At 40.5% G+C, this 20238-nt stretch overlaps 4 protein-coding genes across 13 annotated transcripts; 3 read left to right on the plus strand and 1 right to left on the minus strand.

Annotated features, from left to right (window-relative positions):
• The first annotated feature begins 325 nt into the window (after positions 1-325).
• Positions 326-9376, plus strand: LOC108631436 (S-formylglutathione hydrolase). Of its 4 annotated transcripts, XM_026818932.1 has the most exons (21): positions 342-625; positions 700-819; positions 905-1166; positions 1241-1456; positions 1524-1811; positions 1876-2053; positions 2121-3136; positions 3218-3316; positions 4259-4684; positions 4741-4962; positions 5038-5229; positions 5307-5522; positions 5591-5974; positions 6033-6287; positions 6347-6829; positions 6908-7120; positions 7178-7405; positions 8183-8253; positions 8320-8697; positions 8778-9003; positions 9063-9376. In XM_026818932.1, exons 1-21 carry the CDS (start codon positions 465-467, stop codon positions 9243-9245), a joined length of 5817 nt encoding a protein of 1938 aa, XP_026674733.1. In that variant the 5' UTR covers positions 342-464; the 3' UTR covers positions 9246-9376. The 4 variants fall into 4 exon arrangements, with proteins under 4 accessions (XP_026674730.1, XP_026674733.1, XP_026674731.1 ...); XM_026818929.1 differs by lacking the exons at positions 8183-8253; positions 8320-8697; positions 8778-9003; positions 9063-9376 and adding an exon at positions 7552-7747 and having other exon boundaries at positions 326-625; positions 7178-7466; XM_026818930.1 differs by lacking the exons at positions 342-625; positions 700-819; positions 905-1166; ... (12 more) ...; positions 6908-7120; positions 7178-7405 and adding an exon at positions 7760-8060.
• A 56-nt stretch (positions 9377-9432) lies between these two features.
• On the minus strand, positions 9433-15767 carry rho-7 (rhomboid family intramembrane serine protease rho-7). Of its 6 annotated transcripts, XM_026818934.1 has the most exons (10): positions 15642-15767; positions 15444-15534; positions 11090-11241; positions 10830-11016; positions 10596-10697; positions 10359-10524; positions 10067-10284; positions 9899-10000; positions 9728-9825; positions 9570-9660 (listed from the first exon to the last, which is right to left on the minus strand). In XM_026818934.1, exons 3-10 carry the CDS (start codon positions 11134-11136, stop codon positions 9570-9572), a joined length of 1011 nt encoding a protein of 336 aa, XP_026674735.1. In that variant the 5' UTR covers positions 11137-11241; positions 15444-15534; positions 15642-15767. The 6 variants fall into 6 exon arrangements, with proteins under 6 accessions (XP_026674737.1, XP_017890857.1, XP_026674735.1 ...); XM_026818936.1 differs by lacking the exons at positions 15444-15534; positions 15642-15767 and adding an exon at positions 11549-11663 and having other exon boundaries at positions 9433-9660; XM_026818935.1 differs by lacking the exon at positions 15444-15534.
• Positions 11787-15305, plus strand: LOC108631439 (uncharacterized protein C2orf42 homolog). 2 transcript variants are annotated; one of them, XM_018035358.2, is made up of 7 exons: positions 11787-11912; positions 12281-12669; positions 12724-13047; positions 13109-13325; positions 13379-13584; positions 13649-14567; positions 14647-15305. In XM_018035358.2, exons 2-7 carry the CDS (start codon positions 12283-12285, stop codon positions 14814-14816), a joined length of 2223 nt encoding a protein of 740 aa, XP_017890847.1. In that variant the 5' UTR covers positions 11787-11912; positions 12281-12282; the 3' UTR covers positions 14817-15305. The 2 variants fall into 2 exon arrangements, with proteins under 2 accessions (XP_017890847.1, XP_026674734.1); XM_026818933.1 differs by lacking the exon at positions 11787-11912 and adding an exon at positions 11947-12115.
• Positions 15768-15873: 106 nt separating the features above from the next.
• On the plus strand, positions 15874-18015 carry bic (bicaudal). Its single transcript, XM_018035504.2, has 4 exons — positions 15874-16126; positions 16496-16867; positions 16946-17069; positions 17149-18015. Exons 1-3 carry the CDS (start codon positions 16049-16051, stop codon positions 17051-17053), a joined length of 558 nt encoding a protein of 185 aa, XP_017890993.1. The 5' UTR covers positions 15874-16048; the 3' UTR covers positions 17054-17069; positions 17149-18015.
• The last annotated feature ends 2223 nt before the right edge of the window (positions 18016-20238 follow it).

Genomic DNA, 20238 nt, shown 5'->3' on the forward strand with positions numbered 1-20238 from the left:
TACTTATACTAAGTGAAGATGACATGGAAAAGGGATGGGATGCGGATAGAGTTGAAGGTAAGTAACGAGACGGTTCAATTTCATTTAAACTAACTTTATTAATCAAACTTTACCAGATACACAATAATTGTACAAAGTGGATTGTAGAAATTCGAGAGGCACTTAAACAGATCCTCTCTAAACATGTCTTTAAAGTTTTGGCAAAATCCGGATGCGATAAAATCAGATATAACATTTTTACAAAACTGTAATTATTACCTGTAGTTTCACTATTCCTCAAAGCACGGCGCTAGGTCGATATTCCATTCCTAAGTATCCACTGTAACACGAGTGAGGTGGTCTAATAAACCTTCAGATTCGTGATCCTGCATTTTTGGCGGTAATGCGAATAATGGTTGACGATCAGTGTGACTAATGTCGTCGCTGTGATAGTCTGGGGTACGATTTTACAGTAAGCCAAGAAGATGGGTATTACCGGGTTAATCCCGTTCCTAGAGAAAGCCTCAAGAAGAACAAACATCAACGAATTCGCCGGTAAAACTGTCGCGATCGATTCTTATTGTTGGCTGCACAAAGGCGCGTTCTCTTGTGCCGAGAAACTGACTTCTGGACGGCATACGAACTCGTGAGTCAATTATCATTATTCATCTCTGTTATACAGGAAAACGTGTGAATTGTTTGATCAAAGCTTCGTTCTAGATACGTGAATTATTGTATGAAGTACGTGGATATGTTGTTATCGCATAATATAAAACCAATTCTCGTATTTGACGGAAGACATTTGCCTGCTAAGGCACAAACCGAGGCCAAACGACGGGAGTATGTGACTCAGATTAAAATTTATACCGATATTATAGATAACAGAATCATAATTGTGGGAAGTATATCTTTCGTTTAAATTTAGGAATAGGAGGGCAAACCGTGAGAAGGCTGATCAACTAATGAAAATGGGGAATTACGCGGAAGCAAACAACTTAAGAAAGAGATCAATTGATATTACACACAAAATGGCTTTAGAATTAATTAAACAATGCCAGAAGATAAACGTCGATTGTATTGTTGCACCTTATGAGGCAGACTCTCAGTTAGCGTATTTAAACATTAATGGAATAGCTGATGTGATTATTACAGAGGATAGTGATTTACTGTTGTTTGGTTGTAAGAAGGTACATATACGTCTGTAAGATCTACGGACTAATTATAAAGCTTAAGTAGTCTAAGGTTCAGTAATGTGTTACAGGTATTTTTTAAAATGGACATGTATGGCCATGGCCTCTTAATCGATCATGAACAACTGTACCTTGCGATGGATACGAGTCGAGAGAAGTTTAGCATGGACGATTTTATTCATATGTGCATTTTATCAGGCTGTGATTATTTGCCATCCCTTCCTGGAATCGGGTTGGGTAAAGCACGAAAGTTTATTAAACTGAACACAAACTGTGATATACATCAAGTAAATATCATTTTACGCGAAGCACGCAAGATGATACGGGCGTATTGACGACGTCGTTTGTTCGTAGGCTTTAACACGATTGGGATCGTACTTAAAAATGAAATCGTTAGTCGTTACGCAGGAGTACAGAGATGCATTTATATTCGCAGTCGTTACCTTTAGACACCAGTTGGTTTATTGTCCATTGAGAAGGAAACAAGTCCGCTTGAATCCAGCACCGCCCGACGTGACGAAAGAACAGTTGCATTACGCGGGCGAGGAAACCGATCCGGAGATCGCGTTGCAGCTTGCTCTAGGAAATTACGACCCTTTTACTTTAGAGAAACTTCACGATTTCGACCCTGACAGAGCGGAGGTAAACGATCTCGGGAACGTTAGTGAGCGAACGAGTGTATAATTTGTTACACGTAATGTTTCAGAATCGAAGTACGGGACGAACGTCGTCTCAACGTGCCAGCATATGGTCGAAAAAATATAAACTAAGAAGTGACTCGCAAGAGTCGCCTCCCAAAGAGAATTCGGTTCTGAAGAAGTCTGTAAATAATCGTAGAAGTCGTTTAACGAATGTAACACTCGTCGGGCGAGAGGATAACTTCGGTACGAAATTGGTCTTTAAATATCTGAGAACGAACGTACGCATGTTAAACGTGTGGAATTGTTACAGAGTGCGAGAAATTGAATCAACAAGAGATTCTAAATTTATACGAATCCGGAATGGCGACGGGTATTGGAAATAATTCGGACGTGAACGAGGTACCCCTCGAGGAGAGTAAAAAGTCTCCCGATTTGACAAAGCGAAATCCATTTTTAAAACAGTCGTCTGTCAGTTCTCCGGATGCACGATCTTCTCCCGAAGAACGTGCAACTTCGCCCGTTTTGACGAGGGATAGAATCATCGGACGATTACCTGGTAGCGACAATGAGACCTCTCCGAGTTTTCTAAATACAGATGTTAATCAGATAAAATCTAGATACATAAGGCGCGGGAAGCGTCCCAGACGCAGAATCGTATTACCTGAAGGAGTTATCACCGAGAGTAAATTCTTCGCTAAGACGACTTCCGAAATGAATGTTGAAAACGAAGAGAGAACCGGTATAAACGAAATAGACAACACTCATTTAGGAACAAATGGCGAAGTAAAGAACGTTTACTTCGATTCTCCCGAGAAGTCTAATGAAAAAGCAGATTTACATGTCGCAAGTAACGACAGACACAGCACATCGCGTGTATTGAACAAATGGAGAAATGAGAATCCTTCGAATCGCGACATGGTTCAAACGCATCCGAATGTTATAATTGATGAGTCGCCCTTGAAGGAAGACAATACAAATAAATTAGAAGAATCACTTTTAAGTGAATCGATGAAGAAGAATAGTATGAATGAATTAGAAGAATCGCTTTTAAGTGACTCGATGAAGGAGAATAATATGAATGAATTAGAAGAATCGCATTTGAACGTATCAGTAAATGAGCCCATGAAGGAAAAGAATATAAGTAAATTATACGATTTAAATCGTCCGTTAATATCACCAGAATTTGACATAGACCCCGACTTCTTGGTTCAACGCGGAGTTATAGACGCTGTAAATTGTAGTTTCGGATGGTCTGATAACAATGTTCGTCGAGGATCTCCTAGTAATAAGATGAAACAAACTAAGAGTTATTCAAACTCTCGAGCAGTAAGCACGTTAGAAATAAGATCCAAGAATGCAGGACTATATCGATTAGTACTGAGAACGTGTTAAAATATATTTTTTCAGAGTATATATGGAAAAGCGAAGGACGGTACACGTCGGAAGCAAATAGGTTTAGAAAAGAGGCAACAGAGTTTATTGAACTTCTTCGACGCGAAGCGAAAGGTAAGATAGATACCGAACGTCTCATTTCTGAATCATTTACATCAAACCAATTTGCAGAAATAGCTTTAAAAGCATGGTTCCTAGTACAAACACTGATTTAAGACTGCATATTAAGACGAGATGATAAATCGAAACTGCCAACATTTTGTTTAGCCGATGCATAGCTACGGAGTTCGATAATAATTTCAGGCAGCTGTATGTATATTTTTGTCACACTGGAGTCCTATTTATTTTTAATTGTTTCTGTGCTCGTAGTATTTAAGCAATTGAGCGAGCTATACTGACCTGTTGAATTGACTCACTCGATTACTTTATGTTATTTACTTTTCATGTGTTCGTTCTTATTTTGTTGTATGTACATATTGTTACATCGTTGCGTCGATCAAATGCTAATTAATTTCTCACTCTCGAGTGCATTTACTATTATTGTTATTTTATATTTTATTATCAACATCGAATGTAGCCTGACGATGAGATTGAAATAAATATTCAGATATTTCATACACGTTCAGTTTGATAAAACTCGTTTCGAAGCTGTATTTATTTTCCTTTCCCATTTATCTTTGAACCCTCCTCTTTATTTCAGCATCAAAATCATACTATAGCTATCGATATAATTCGGTTGCCATGACGGCAAATTACAAACGATTCTTCCTCTGCATCAAATATTTTAAATATACATCAATGTTTTAGAGAATTATTTAAGGGACGTACTGTAAACTAAAGATGGCTATAAACAGTAGCATAGAGACGGTTTTAAACGAGTTAGGATGGGGCGATGGTTTTCGAATACCGGTGGCGAACGAGGAGAACAGACGATTGGAAGAAGAAGTAACGCAATCATATATTTTCATACGCGTCGATTCTTTTGTTTCACTTGTTGCCCTTCCTCGCGATAAACTAATAATAGCATTAGTAATAATAATTTAATCCTGTTTGAAGATCGAGAAGAAAATGAAGCTAAAGGAGAATTTGGACATCAAGCTTGGATCTACGGAAGATCGAATTAAAATGATAAAGAAGCAGCTTAGTAATTTAAAGACAGAGCAGGATATGAACCAGAAGCTTCTGACCAGCCATTCGACGCGGCTGAGGACGGAGGAGCATCATTACCGCTTGAACTGTAACGCTGAATCGAGCTTCCGGCAAGAAGCGCGAGACCTACATAAAGAATGGAAAGAAGTGAACGAGACTGTAACTAATATAGAGAAGGAGTTGGAGAAGATGACGAGGAAAGTAGAGACGTCGAAGAGCATGGTTCAATACGACGAGAAATGTCTAAAGGAATTGGAGGAGATATTGAATGAGAACGAGGACAATAATCAATTGATAGAACAGTACATGAAAGATGACCTGAAGGAGTATAAAGTAAGGAAGATAGCAAAAACGAAACTGAGTTCTATTTTTAATTCGATCTCTTTTAGGAATTGGATTTGAAGAGGCAAAAGCTCACCAAAGAATTACAATCGTATCGCGACTCGATCACTAGGACGACTAACGAAGCACGGGAAATGGAAATTATTCTTAATCGAACGTCCGCTTTATACGATCAGTCCTTAGCGGAGTATCGGCAAATGTTTAATCAGTGGAAAGAAAGCGTAGCGATGTTACAGCAGAGGAACGACGACATTAAGAAACTCATCCAAGTACGGTCATATTTCTTATCACGTTCTCATTTTAAATTGCATCGATTGCGATGGTCAAGGAACAATCGTGTGTAGGAGACTGAAACGTTGCATAACGTATCGGAGGAGAAGAGAAAGGTACTTCAAGAGTCAGAGAAATTCTTGAAGGAACAAATGGATAACAACAAGCAGCTTCAAGAGTCGATTAAGAAGCAGGAAAAGAATCTCGCTTCGATGAAAGAGGAACAGGGTAAAATGAAGGAAATGATTATCATGTACGAGGACCAGGTAACTGGAGATACAAGGGAATGGAGGATATGAGGGACAGTATCCTTAGTGATTAATATTGTTTTTAAAATCTGTAGATCGTCATACAGAAGAACATTCTGAAAGAGTTGACTCAACGTCTGCAACAAGTGAGAGCTGATATCAAACACAAGGAGTCACAGATTAAAATTAAATACGAAAAGATAGAAAAAACAAATAAACAAGTGACCGATCTGGCTGCAAAATTGGATGAAATCACTAATCAAAAGTTGGACATCGAAGGGAAGGCACGAGAACTCGAAGGGATGATCGAGGTACTGACCGTTAACCATTGCTCGTGATATGGTAAATAATGTACAATAATAAATGGGAACGAAAACAGGAACAGGAAAAGAAGAGGTCGAGAATGATGAAGGAAATGAATCGACTGCAAACGGCAAATTTACGTATTACAAATCAAATACAAGAGTTGGAGAACGAGAGCAAAGTTCTAAAAACGCAGCACGAGAAGGAATCTAAGAAGCATGAATATTTAGAGAAATTACACGACAAGGAGGAGCACTTTTTAGACGAGAAGAAGGAGGCCTGGTATCAAGTTAAATTCGAGCTTCAAAAGTCGGAGATGAAATTGGACAGGCTGAGGGGCTACGAGCACGATAAGTCTGAAGCTGAGAAGAAGCAGAACAAGATCGAGGAGCTCCAAAGCGTTCTAGACGAGAGGATGAAAGTCTCGAAATTGTTACAAAAACAAATCGGAGCTCTGGAGGTGCGTACAAAATGATCTCTTTTAACATTTGAACCGAGCATACGTTCTCGTTGCACAGGATGAAATGAGGAAAATATCAAGCAGCCTGGGGCATGACAACGACGAGCTGCAATACTTGAGAAACAAAAGACAAGACTTGGTACTTCTTATGAACGCAGGAGAGAAACAGCTAAAGGCCGCAGAGACTCGTTACGAAGAGAAGCAAGTAGAGGAAAGTATGCTCAGGCTGAGAGTGTCGCAAATGGAAAAAATGATATCCAACATCGGAGACAACGTTTACGACTTGGAGAGACATAAACTTGAATTAGAAGCGGTACGTATATAAGTAATATTTTAAATAAAAGATACGACAAATGATATTTTACTGTTTAGGCGATGCGAGAGCGGAGAGCGGAAATAGCGGTGCAAAAGGAATCGTTGATGATTCAAAAACGAGTGGCTGACAGCGAGTGCTCCGAGTTGAGATGCGCCATTGGCGAGAGAGCGATACGGATAAAACAATTACAAGCTAGATACGATAGCACGACGGCATTGTTGGGCAGTAATCCCGATGGTACCCCGATTAATACCACATATCTCAAGATTCAAAATGCGCAGGAGAAGTATCTTTTGCAAGAGCAAGGTGACAAGTTAGACGAAACGATCAGAAAAACGGAGGAGGAGATACAGGCGATGGAAAATACTTTACGAGTAGTGAACGTCTGCAATGACAAATATAAGATAACTGTGAACGCGGACGACGAGAAGAGGCCAGAAGCCGAGGAGCATAAGAAGTTGAACGAAGAGCTGTGGGGCGCGGAACAGAGCTTAAGAGAAAAGAAGGATGAATTGCAATCGTTAACAGAGGAGATGCAGGTATTGTACATTATATAAATCCTAGATACCTTCAAGAAATGGAAGGGACTATATTGGAGATATAACTGACTTTGACAGAAAATACAAGCCGAGTACCTGCAGATCTTAAAAGATACAGAGGAGACTCAGGAAAGTGAAGAGAATAAGAATCAATATTTGATCGATCTCAAACAGCAGATACAGGAACAGGAGGAAAAGATATCGAGAGCTAACAAAAGTTTGCAGAATGCCAAAAGAAGTATTCAAAGATTGTTCGAAACTACAGGAGATAGAAACGTGCTCGTACAAGCGGTTCGTACTGTTTCGTCACAGACGTTAAACCTATCTTAATCTATTTGTACTTTACAGAGAGAGATAGAACTGCGCGAGCTTCAAGACCAGAATACTGTCGTTTTACAAGACATCGCTGAATTCACTGTTCAACATATGGAAGCTGAATCTTACGTGAAAAAGCTGTTACTGTCTCGGAATATCGAATTACCGGCTATACCGTTATCTAGTCAATCACCAGCATCTAGTCAATCCCGTAGTAACGCGTCTTCGGAATATCGTCCGAAAAGTACAAACCGTGAAAGCGTTTATGCATCGTCAAGAGAAAGCATCGGACGCGTCGTCACGTTGGAACCGAATTTCGAAAGTACGTAAATTGCAACACGTATGAAACTATTAAATGAGAATGTTAAATGCTCCTACATAATTTCATAATAATATTTATATTTTAGCCGTTCCAATGAGGAACGCAGCGAAAAGGAACCTGAAACAAAAAGCATCTCTAAAATCTGTGCAATCGCAAATATCGAAGAAAAGTTTTTAACGCAATTATTTAGATATTAACTTTTTTATACCCATACCGAGAATTATGCACGAAGAATTGCGAATGACATTAAAAGATAATTAAAATCCTGATTGTCATCGAAACTGAGTTTTTAATTATACTTCCCTCTCTTATTAACATAAGCTTAAAATTGTAACATGAAAAATTGTTATCAATTTATTCGATAACATTTTCATCACGATTTGAACTATCTGAACTCTGCACGAGTAGGTTAACACTTTACGTAATTTTACACAAGGCAAGCTTATGCTATTTGGAATAACATCTGGTTTATTTATAAAATACGTTATTAAATTCAAATACAGTAGGAGTTTAACGTGTAATACAAAATCTTACGTACATACATATATACACCCGTGCGTACAGCTGAATAAACCTGTCTCCGCATCTTTCAATGTACGACACGTAACCTGACATAACCTAACCGTAATCCGACACGAAATATTCTAATAGCCGGCGTGACAAATTATCGGAGAATAAAATTCCGTTCACTTCTAACGATGAACGATTGTTTTCAGATGCCGGATATCAACGAGGTTTCCAGCAACAAAGTTTTCGGCGGATGGCAGAAAGTCTATTCGCACGAAAGGTTACACATCTTTATATTTGTTATCGTTCGACGACAGACCGATTGATTAATTGTTTTATGATGCAGCAATGAACTGGGATGTAAAATGAACTTTGGGATCTTCCTACCGCCGCAAGTAGACGAGGGCCCAGTACCCGTTATTTATTGGTTGTCTGGATTGACTTGTACAGAAGCTAATTTCGTTCAGAAATCCGGCGCACAAAAATATGCTGCTGAGCAAGGAGTGATTCTGGTTGTACCTGACACCAGTCCACGCAACGTCAATGTACCCGGGGAAGATGATGATTGCGATTTTGGAACAGGTGCTGGATTTTACGTCGACGCGACGAATGCACCGTGGGACAAGAATTACAGAATGTACAGCTACGTTACCAAGGAGCTACCAGCTTTGATCAATGAGAAATTTCCTGCTCTACCTCACGTGCAGTCCATAATGGGTCACAGGTAAAGAGAAGAGCCGGCTCGTATAAAGATCTCACAGTCTTGTCAGTGCCCGTTAATCGAATGAAAATTTCTGTCCGCAGCATGGGTGGCCACGGAGCATTGATATGTGCTTTGAAAAATCCTGGCTTGTACAAGACTGTCTCTGCTTTCGCACCTATAAGTAATCCTATCTGCTGCCCGTGGGGTAAGAAAGCTTTCTCCGGCTACTTGGGCGGAACAGACACAGATCCTACATGGAAAGAATGGGATGCCACGGAACTGGCTAAGAAGTACAATGGACCACCTCTGGATATCTTGGTCGATCAGGTATAGGAACGTAATAAAAATTGAAGCGAAAATTGATTTCATGAGATTTCTATCTCCAGGGAAAGAAAGATCAATTTTTAAAAGACGGCCAATTGCTACCGGAGAATCTGCTGGCAGCAGCGAAGGACGCTGGACTGTCGCTGGTTTTAAGGTTTCAAGAAGACTACGATCACAGTTACTTCTTCATATCGACTTTCATAGAGGATCACATTAAGTATCATGTGAAATATTTGAAATCTTAAACAGTATACCCTTGTTTACGTTAATTCCTTTCGTACTAATGGCTTTTATACGATGAGAGGAGTGCATGTAATGATAATTCGCTCGATGATAAAAAAATTCTATTTCCAATAAATTACTTACGCAAATATTATTACTTTGTAATTCTTCCTTCCTCCCTTTCTTCCTCACCCCCAGTCATTCTCGTAATTAGAAAACAGAAAGTTTACTTCCTTGTAGATTCACTTGTTATAACTTTTACAGTTTTTACATTTTCTTCGTAAAATTAAAAATGTGGCATATATTAATATTAATATTTAATTTGATAATAAAGAGAAATGTCAATGCTACTTAGGTGGTTCTCGTAGTTGGTGCCAAAACACTAATACTGGTTCACGTTTTTGCCATATATTAGCATTACCCCACATTTGCCAAAATCTGTAATGAATAAGACAAAGAGTGTAAAGACTCGCGTAGAAATGTTTCGACGATTTTATATACGTACATCCCGAATAACGCTCCGCCTAAATGAGCTGCATGGTCGAGACGTTGCCAACGCAAAAGGCAACCCACAGTATCGAGCCCCATCATAGCTTTAATCGCCTAACGATAAATAGACTCGTTAAAAATACATTGGTAAGAATCAAACCGAAGCGAAAGAGAACTATGGACTGACCGTGCTGGCGGTAAATTTTAACATAGGAAGAAAGACGATGGACAGATACATGTTCGGAAATTGGGTACATATGAATCCGAGGATGCCCATTATTGCTCCCGACTGAAACGAATAATGTTGATATAGTTCTCCATTCCGTTCGTCGACGTTCTATCAATTGATACTCACGGCTCCCAAGGAGGGCTCTTTCACTCCGATCACGGTTTTATATAAATGACTCGAGAAACTAGACACCACCCCGCTGGTCAAATAAAGAGCCAGAAACTGTTCTCTGCCTAATATTTTCACGCCGATGGTACAGAAATTGTATAACACGTACATGTTCACGATTAAATGAGGAAGAGAATAATGAGAAAATGTCAGCAACAGCATCGACCAACAACCACCTTAAATAGGAGACAGAATGAAATATTACGTTCCCCAGTGAACGTTTTAAAGTTTCAATAAATAAATTGCTGACCCGCTGCCGGACTGCTACAAAAATAACGATACATCGTCGGTCGAAGCACAGGTACGTGCCACGACAAGAATACCAGTACGTTTAAGAAACATATGGGGATAAACAGTTTTTCCCCCTCTGATAAATTGCTCCACCAGTCTTCCATATTACGTCTCCATCCTGTTTTCTAAACATAATAGATACTCTGACAATCTCTAATAGACCTCGTCGGTTCGACTCAAATTTCTTTATACAAACATGTATTCCCCATTGCTTGTAATTTCTGATCATCCTATAGGTTCTTTCTCTGATACGCTCATACTCCCAAATGGCAGCGGCAATAAACGTCGTTCCACTAAACTGGGTTGATGAAAACAGGTAAACTTATGATGTAAAAAAAATGGATTACACTTAGATTAATTCGGTGCGAATGGAATAAGAATTCTTGGCTACTTCTACACGATTAGTAAACGGTATCGATGTTCCCCTTACCATGACGGTGAAGGCAAATGGTTTCCATACATTAGGAGAACTATTGTCTGGCTGTTTCTTAAAGAAGCCATTTGGAAAGGACGACTTTGTTAACTTTGTTCTGCCTCTAAGTTTATTAAAATTCCTAATCTGTTTGTGTCCGTCGATAGCATACAATTTAGGCTTGAACTGTACAGTGGTAAAAACACTGGAAAGATCAGGAAAATAGTTATGCAGTTTTGAATCCCTTTTTGTACAGATCAAGGCTGAGAGAGTCTCACCATTTATACACATTATCACCTAAACGTAAGAAAGATTTGAAAGCCATTTTATAGGCGATCTATTGGAAACCAGGAGGAAAATATCACCAGCTGCACGTTAATTTTATGAAGCATCTGACGACGATGGTATACATGTCAAACTTCTATCACCTCTGAAAAAACGAAAACTACGTGAAACGAAACGGAACGAATTTGCGAAGAAACATTTGTTCACCTCTTATACAATTCATTTCTCCTGATTTCTCTGTACATACAATCTCGAGAACATAAAGGCTACACCGAATTGTGCAATTGGAAATTGCACATCATTCTACGATAAATTTACAACGATAACTGAATGGAAACGTATAAAAGTTTGACGCGTAATTTCAAGTTCAATTTTTTAACAATACTTGTATTAAATTTATGTAATGTTCGTATTGGCTGGAATCGCCGAGCGTCGTACCGTTATATACTTACAGCTACAGCTGATCAGAACTTGATTATCGTTTATTGCTTAAACATGACTTAATATGCAACAACTATTAAATAAGTATTAAACGTAACGTATAAGAAATATCAGAGTAGATATATGCTTAATTTCCATGCGGCCTGTTGGCAGTGATGGACACATCGTGGGATCTTTTTATCTATCATGCGCAATGCAAGTTACTAGTGTCACTGCGTTCAACGGAACAGCAGAAATGAGATACTATAGCAAATCTTACCAGTCAGATGAGCTTTATTTATTTACTATCGGAAGCGAACATTTTTGTAACATAATTATTAGTGAAAACCACGTAAAACTTTTCCTTTACACTATTCACTGATCCTGTCGCGAAAGGTACGAACAGACAAGAGTGTCTCATTCCCGATTGCTGCGCGAATTAAAATTTATGAAATGTGTCATGTGCTCGACATGTCGTGTAATAAATAGTTTAATTATCGACCTGTCCTTACTGTTCGAATGCCGTTCGTTTCTCTTCGATGAATTTCATGTAATGGGTATCATAGATCTCCTCTCTCTGAAAACAACATCCTAGAACGGTTCGTTCGACGACGATTTTGTTAGGTTGCATGTGCACATGGAATGCACACTGCGATTCACGTTTCGCTTCTGAACCGTTTCGCGTTTTACCCAAGAATTTATCACTGACCTTTCGTCGAGTCATGTGTTATCGATGCCAACGAAATGATCCTGTTGTGTTGTAGCTATGTCTAATGAGGATCGTTTGAGGAAGTTGCTAGCCGACTTGGGAAAAGCTACTTTACGCGGAGTTCGCAAGTGCCCGAAATGCGGGACTTACAATGGGTCCCGCGGTCTGTGTTGTAAAAACAAATATTGCGACGCCGTGTTTAAAGAGCCAGGTGAAAAGAGGAAACTGTCGACGGAGGCATGCAAGTTGATCACGGGCACGACTGCCCAAGTCTTCTCCGTGAGAGTACGCGACAAAGGGCCAGACTATCGTGGATTTGTTCAATTACCGTTGATAAACGCGACTATCTCCAACGAAATGACGACTCTCATTTCACAATCCACGGCACTGTGCTTCGTCGACAGCTGTGAAAGAAGTTTCGACACCAGTGTTCTAAAATGTCACGTAAGTCTCATAGAAATCGACCGAGACTCTATGTAAAGAACGTTCTTTCAACAGGAAAAAGATTCATCCGACGTGCCTGTGTCCACGTGCCAACATATACAGGCTGCCTTAAGATGTTACGCAGAAGCTCAGCCATTAACTTTAAGAAATTCTATTCTATCGTCGTTGAATGTAAATAATGAGATCAAGCAAGAAATTTGGCTACTGGCTACCGAGACCTCGGGTCCCTTGGTACAGCGTGTGTCCAAGAATATAATGGCAGTGAAATGCAAGGCTTCGCCGAAACACCCATTAGGCTATCTCCACTTCTCTCTCTTTGTTACCAAATCTAAGGATAAAATCGAGCACCGTTACTTCTGTTCTTGTTCCGCGTTTACAGTAAGTGAAACAAGAACGTAGATCACTCGGAAACGATGTTACAAGAAATGTCTATTTACAGGGTTTGGCGAAAACCGAAGATAAAACAGACGTAGCACAATCTTCCCAGAACAATCGTTGCGTACACTTTTATGCTTGCATCTGCGCGTTTGCCAGTGACGAGAAACTGTCCGAGGAGTTCAGCTATTACATAAATTTGGATCAAAACGATCTGAACATACCGAGGCCACTGTCGACGGTGTTGCAGAATAACGAACAAGATAAAATAATAGGAATCGGTAAGATCTATCAATCAAACATAGAATTCATAGTGAGAGTATATGGATTCTAGATCTCGATGGTTTAGCCACGGACGAAACGGACACGCATCTTTTGATATTCCGAGACGATTCTTTAACGGTACAAAGTTTAGATGGGAACAGGCTAGACTTGGATTCAATGAACTTAGATTCCACAATTTTACCACATAATATCGTTGAGAACATTGAAGTAGAATGTGATCGTACATTGTTAGTAGACAATAATATAATATCCCAGGTAAGATCATTGAATGAAACATGCATACACAGACTTCTTAAAGTATCGATTCTTCTGAAAATAGATAAATAACTTGGAGGTAATCAATCAAGGTGATTTACAACCTGATGGAAGTAGCGTCAAAGTGATGGACGATCAGACGAGCATAGAATCTAAGTACAACGTGCTGAACGATAGTCAGTATATATTAAACGATAATAATATAAAAATCCTAAACACTGGGACTTTGAAGATCCTCGATGCGAACACGATTTTAGATGTGAATAATATTAAATTAATCGACACGAACACCGTCTCGAACACGAGTGGTGTAAAGATAGTAGATAAGAATGCTTTAGTGCAATACGACACTGGTAGTCTGTCTAACACGGAGAGTAGTGTTTTACAACAGCCGAGTTCTACGAAACGAAAGAGGGACGACAAACCGGGAGGCGTGAACGCGACAAGCCTGAACAATTTGAGTTCGATAGAACCGAGGAAAGCTAAAGCGAAAGTACATATTGTGAAGAAGTATCAGAATCCTTGCGAGGATCTAGACGAGGCCAATATAAATTTACCCTTCGTCAAATGGCTCGCGTCGATCACGGAGAGGATAAATCAGACGATGCACTTTCAGTTCGATGGGAAACCGGATCCTCTAGTGTTTCACGTGCCGCAAATATTTTTCGACTGTTTGCGCGAGAGGATATCGTGCGGTGGCAAGAAGAAACGTCTACCGAACTCGACCACGGCGTTCGTCAGAAAAGACGGCGTGCCTTTGGGCACCTTCACCAAGTACACGTGGCAAATCACCAATATTCTGCATGTGAAGAGTATTTTCGAAACGCCTCTTATACCTTTGGAGATCACGAGGAGTTTCGTTCAGAACGCGGATGGTACATACGAGTTGTACAAAAGGGAAGAGACGGAGATCGATCGGTACAAAAAGACTAATAACAACGCGTTAATTAAACCTTTGGAATTGAAGACGTATTTGAAAGTCGGTAAGGAGAGCGCGAGACTCGTGCATGATCGAGAAACGAGATAGACCTTGGATTCTGAATAACGTGTTTCACGTTGCAGGGAATACTTCGCCGAATCAAGTAGAGCCAACGCCGTTCCTGATCGAATGGATACCAGATATCTTGCCGATATCGAAGATCGGCGAACTTAGAATCAGATTCGAATTTGGCCACGTAAAAAACGAGACGAATCACAGATGGAGGAAGATAGCATTATTAAAAAACTATTAAATTTTGTATTATACTCCTCCTCGAATTTGTATTACCAAATCTTCACTGTCCTGTCGTTATTAAATGCATGTCTTTCCAAATGGAACAGGAACGTAGTATCCGGATACTACGGTTCCTTCGCTAAAATGTGATGAACATGAAAAAGATTCTACGTAACTCGTTTCTAAATTAAGTTCAAAGAATTAAAGACTGAACAATTCTAAATGTTTGGATAGTTGAAAGGAATAACGATTCGTCGTGGTGTCAGTATAACGTATTGCGAGATTAGTCTCTTGTCCGTAAGTAAATATATCATAGAATTAACTTTGTTAACACGTAGAGAAACGTACTATCTCATAAGAATGTGATACGATGTAAATATATACGTGTACTTTAGACTATACGCTGTTATGTAAGAGCCGAAAGATGTTTGCATTATTTAATAAAAAAGAAACACTTAATTTGTTTTATGAGGCATCGAATAAATTACGTATCCGAAGTACAATTCCATCTACGACTTCTTTTTGCTTCTTTTCATGAATACTTCTCGAAAACACGTTCGTTCCGAGTTCAAACAGTGGAGGGAGAGGATCGCGTGAAATCGCACGCGATCGTGATTTTAAATTTTGCACCTTACCGCACGCTCACCTGTTTCTACGTTTAGATTCATTTCGAATAGCTCGAACAATCCCTATCGTCGGACAGACCAGCATTTTTCGACCGTGACATACATTTTTTCCTACGGCAATTTCGAATTTAATTACCGATCTCATGGATCATTTATGGAGTCTTTTTTTGTTCCGAGACTATTTAATATGTGTTACGATATGTTGTAACATGACTTACACGACGGTATCCAGGAACTCCATGCTCAGGCGAACTGTTGTGCGAGACGATGATTAACGAATACGAAAATTGTCGAGGCTCGATAAAATATTATCGCGAGGGACACTTATTTATCGAACGCATTCACTGAACGAACGAGACTATTCGCGATGCATTTGGTGCACTCTTTTGATTAAAGTATTCAACGGATGCGACAGTCCGCCGGAAGCTGGCTCTGACGTAGAGAGCCAAAGAAGCGTACACTTCCATTTTCTCGAGCCGTTCGGCGAACATAGAGCACGTGTTTGCTCGCCGGTCGCGTTTATCTCGTTTTACCTCTACAAGACTCACCGTCAGACTTACCGCTGGTACGAGTGTCCCAGCCAAAGACCGGGAGATCCTCGCTCGTTGTACAGACCGGTTGAACAATGAATCCGGAGAAATTGAAGAAGCTCCAAGCTCAAGTGCGAATCGGCGGCAAGGGAACACCCCGACGCAAGAAGAAGGTACGGAGGGTTTGTTATTTACATACGTGCTCGCGTGATTCCGATCGTTTGTTCCCGTGCCGCGATCCCGACGATTCCCAAACGTTTCTATTCGAAACGTCGCTCGAGTGATCTACGACGCTTCTACAAAGTTACCCGCGACTGCTCGATATTCTTCGTAAATAACTCAACGATCCGTGCAAGACACGTTCCGTTCGATACACTAATTTACCTTCACGCGTTTCGCGTTTCTAATAACGTTTCCGCAATCGCATCTCTTTCATTCTCGGTGGGTCAAACACTGATACTGTTCCAGTCTCGTTTCACGCTAGTCACTGAGAGTTCCATGGAACTGTTAACCTGACAGTGTTCCCTTTTACGTATTTTCAGGTGGTGCATGCAACTGCGGCGACAGACGATAAGAAACTACAGAGTTGTTTAAAGAAGTTGTCTGTAAATACGATTCCTGGTATAGAGGAAGTTAACATGATCAAGGACGACGGAACCGTCATCCACTTCAATAATCCAAAAGCTCAGGCAAGCCTGTCTGCCAATACATTCGCCATTACTGGTCATGGAGAGAACAAACAGATCACTGACATGCTACCAGGGATAATAAGCCAACTGGGACCCGAAGGTGTCACGCAGTTGAAACGATTAGCGAGTTCAGTGTCTGGTAGTACCGTTGGCAAAGCGACGCTGGAAGAAGACGACGAGGTACCGGAGCTAGTGGAGAATTTCGACGAAGCCAGTAAAGAGGAGGTGAGTAGGAAACACGCTGTTTGCAGGATGTAAGTTTGACACGAAACCCCATTTTTATACATCTCTGATCTGCTTTAGGTTACTCCAAAGAAGGAGATTGATGAAAGTGATAAAGCTGCTGATAAGAAAGAGGCTGTTACGATTGAAGAGAAGAAAGAAGCTCCCTTAGCTACACCCGAGGCTTAAAGTGTTCAATAACAAGGTAACGTTTCGCCGTGTACTCTTCCACAGATCGAACCGTGCACGAAAAGAATCTAACCCTTGTTCGTTCTCTTTTACAGCTATCTCACACAACCGTTGTAATTTGACAGGTCGAGTAATACGAGTTGCAAGTGCGTAACCGAGGTATCACTATACATACGTTATAAATATTTGACATACCCTATGATAATGCTATATAAGTAACAGTTATCGAGAAATAAAAATGGGAGGCTGTTACAGAAATCAAATATTTCTATAGACAATGATTCTTTACTTGTCGCATTCGCTGGAAGGTAGACTTTGTTTTAAAACTCGTCGCGATTGATCTAGTATTCTTCCCGAGCCAGTATCTCGCGAACGTCGGACAGTAGAGCAGCGTACATTTGTATTTTAGACGTCTCGATCGAACGTTCGCTCGCACGGGCTGCGACGCGGACTTGACGAATTTTCTTTTTATTCACGATCTTGTTCATAGCGTACTTCTGTCCCTCGTTTCGTTCACGATGCAGTTTTACTCGTCGAGAACGAACCCGTGGAACGTGTAGATATAATTAGCGAAATTTCCGGCACGAGGTAACTTTCTACTCGTTCGCAGTATAGAGGAGAGAGATTTATAATAAGCAGTATAGAAAAAAGAACGGTAAGAGAACGCATGGAACATTGAGAACGTGAATGGCACTTCTATTTTAATCGAGGAGATTGATGAACCGATATGAGAGTAGTCTTTGCAGCAACGTTTCGACGTTGCAAAAGCGAGGCGTAATATTTTGTACTTGTAATGTATCGATGAAATTCATTTGCTGGAAGTGCGGTTTTCTACTTAAAGATGATTCGTGTCCCCTGGATATTCATAAACGTATAATTTGCTGATATTTATATCTTCATCAGTAGAATAAAACTGTAACAATAGTGTAATTATGGAAATATAAGCACTGTCTGTATAGTAATTTCGTACGTGATCTTTCATTCATGGTCTCGCACTTCAAATTCTTATTTCAACGGATTCTCCGTTTCAATCGCGACGTCTTGTTAACGGAGATTCTGAAAGATTCATGGTTTACCCGGAACCTACGTCGTTTTCCTTCGGCGTACCGCCAAGATCTCGTCGAGAATTCCTCGCCTCTTTACCTATTTCCGTCCCGAAATAAAGGAGGCGTTCGGCGATCATACGCTCATCCCGTTCCATCTCCGTCGTTCCCTTTGAAGAGACATCTCGGCAGACATCGGTCTCGTCTTTTTGTTACATGCATCGCATTAAGCCGGGAGGTCTTTTAATGCGTCGCGGTAAAGAGAGCTTTGCCGGGTGAAAGGATCTAATAGGATTCACGGGTTCCGTCGAAACGTTTCTCGCCAAAGCCGACTCGTGGCTTTACGCTGAGGAGTTTTTTTTATTGTTAACATTGCAGTCAAATTATTGTTAATAGTACAAATACTTTCTCATAAGGAGATGCCGCGTGTCAGCGTTCACTTATACAGATTCTTTTCGCCAAGGCAGATTTCTCATCCTTACGTCTATTTTAAATCTGAACAGGTACAGAGCTCGGAGTGACGGTGGAGAATTAATTATATTCCTTAACGTTACTTAGCGACGCTTCGAATGACGATTCCTGGTCTCGTTTCCCTTCGTTCGGCGCTGAAAAATTAATAAAAGAAACGACGTATCCAGCGTAAACAATGACGTGTCTTCGTTCCTAATTAATCCCTTCCGTTCCTGGTGAATGAGAGTCGGCGCGCCATTCTTCGGATGCAAAATCATGCCATTGTCACCTGAGATTAAAAACGAGAATCCAACTACACGCCTATCGCGCGGCGACACTCTCCTGTAGAGAAAAGGGACGCTCCTCTTCTTTCCGTTTGCGTTCCTTTCGTTCGTTCGACCGACTCGTAATATTAAAATCGGTGCGCCGAGTCGACTACACGTTAAGAGATATAACCAGCGAGAAGTTTCGAAGTAGGCGCGCTCGAGAACGTGGCCATTATTTGATTGTGCAAGAGTCAAAGGGCAGAGGGTCGCGCGATCAAAGAACGAGGAGCGACGAAGTGCGAGACGTTGAAGCGAGAATACAATGGTCCGTGACAATTAAATCGTACGAGTAGAAAGCGACGATTATTAAGCTCATTAGGGGTGCAATTAAAAAATTCTCCTTTTCGAACGGGGTGACATCGCGAGGATTAAATAGACGGAGTTTATGCATTCGCGATAACTGAAAAGAGACGATCTCCGAGTACTAAAAACGTTTTAATTAGAATGAGCGATCCTCTAATAAAGGAGAAGCGTAGACATCGGATATTGTAAGTACAAACTTTTGAGAGTAGCTGTTAATTATCCTTGAACAACGATGGATAACAGTGCTCGGTAAGCAGCCTCGAGCGAACCATTGTTTCGGTATCGATGATATCCATGAAACGTCGCGTACAACGTCGCATCCGTTTCTCTTTTTCGGCGATTACGATCTCGCGGTTGCACAATTTTCACGCCGCGTCGAGCTGGTAGTGTCACAAAATTTATTAAGCTATACGTCCCACCAGCGAGAGTAATGACGGAAAAGAGAAATGGTTTATACTATACGAGCTTTTAACGCAGAGAAATGGACCGTTGCTAGATGCACAGCAATTTTATTTCGTGTCGCTCTTAAATTAAAGATAGTTAGCTCGAGAAAATTCTTAATGAATTCTTTATGGTACACACGTCGATCTTGATACAATGATTAAACGATTTTGCTGGTCGTAGGTACTCGTTGAGTCTCGGATTTCGTCCGTCGGATCAGAATGTGTAGCGGGGGTGAAAAAGATAGAACGGGTCGAAGCAGGAGGTCCGATCTCGTTCGGTCATCACAATATTTATTTTAGAATATTCATAGTCCCTCTTTAAAGTCGGCGATTCTATTTTTATAAAAAGATCTAAACGGAGTTCGACGGAGTTCATGATCCCCACGTTCGGTCGATGACTTTGCTATTCTATTTTGCATGTTCGAAAGTAACTTGATAAAGGAAACTGTATCTGAAGACCGATTTCCAATTTGCATCAAAGTTTGATGATGCGAGCGACGCGATAATGCGAAATAACAATCAAACAAATTGCATCCACTTTTTTAATTCGCGTACAAACATTGTAGGTAAACCAGTGAATACACGTGTCTTCGAGTCTCAAAGCAGCGACTCGAACAGAG

Source organism: Ceratina calcarata, unplaced genomic scaffold (assembly GCF_001652005.2).
Source record: "Ceratina calcarata isolate Rehan_Ccalc_2016 unplaced genomic scaffold, ASM165200v1 scaffold90, whole genome shotgun sequence".
NCBI lineage: Eukaryota > Metazoa > Arthropoda > Insecta > Hymenoptera > Apidae > Ceratina > Ceratina calcarata.

Bases quoted from the DNA above. Each gene is read 5' to 3' on its own strand.
- LOC108631436 (XM_026818932.1), top strand. From the start codon at position 465: ATGGGTATTACCGGGTTAATCCCGTTCCTAGAGAAAGCCTCAAGAAGA. The intron at 820-904 runs GTATGTGACTCA...GTTTAAATTTAG, and splicing joins ACCGAGGCCAAACGACGGGA to GAATAGGAGGGCAAACCGTG. The intron at 5,975-6,032 runs GTGCGTACAAAA...CTCGTTGCACAG, and splicing joins AACAAATCGGAGCTCTGGAG to GATGAAATGAGGAAAATATC.
- rho-7 (XM_026818936.1), bottom strand. From the start codon at position 11,136: ATGGCTTTCAAATCTTTCTTACGTTTAGGTGATAATGTGTATAAATG. The intron at 10,525-10,595 runs GTTTGTATAAAG...TATTATGTTTAG, and splicing joins ACAAGCAATGGGGAATACAT to AAAACAGGATGGAGACGTAA. The intron at 10,285-10,358 runs GTCAGCAATTTA...CTCCTATTTAAG, and splicing joins TTGTAGCAGTCCGGCAGCGG to GTGGTTGTTGGTCGATGCTG.
- LOC108631439 (XM_018035358.2), top strand. From the start codon at position 12,283: ATGTCTAATGAGGATCGTTTGAGGAAGTTGCTAGCCGACTTGGGAAAA. The intron at 13,048-13,108 runs GTAAGTGAAACA...GTCTATTTACAG, and splicing joins GTTCTTGTTCCGCGTTTACA to GGTTTGGCGAAAACCGAAGA. The intron at 14,568-14,646 runs GTAAGGAGAGCG...TTCACGTTGCAG, and splicing joins GAAGACGTATTTGAAAGTCG to GGAATACTTCGCCGAATCAA.
- bic (XM_018035504.2), top strand. From the start codon at position 16,049: ATGAATCCGGAGAAATTGAAGAAGCTCCAAGCTCAAGTGCGAATCGGC. The intron at 16,127-16,495 runs GTACGGAGGGTT...ACGTATTTTCAG, and splicing joins CACCCCGACGCAAGAAGAAG to GTGGTGCATGCAACTGCGGC. The intron at 16,868-16,945 runs GTGAGTAGGAAA...GATCTGCTTTAG, and splicing joins ACGAAGCCAGTAAAGAGGAG to GTTACTCCAAAGAAGGAGAT.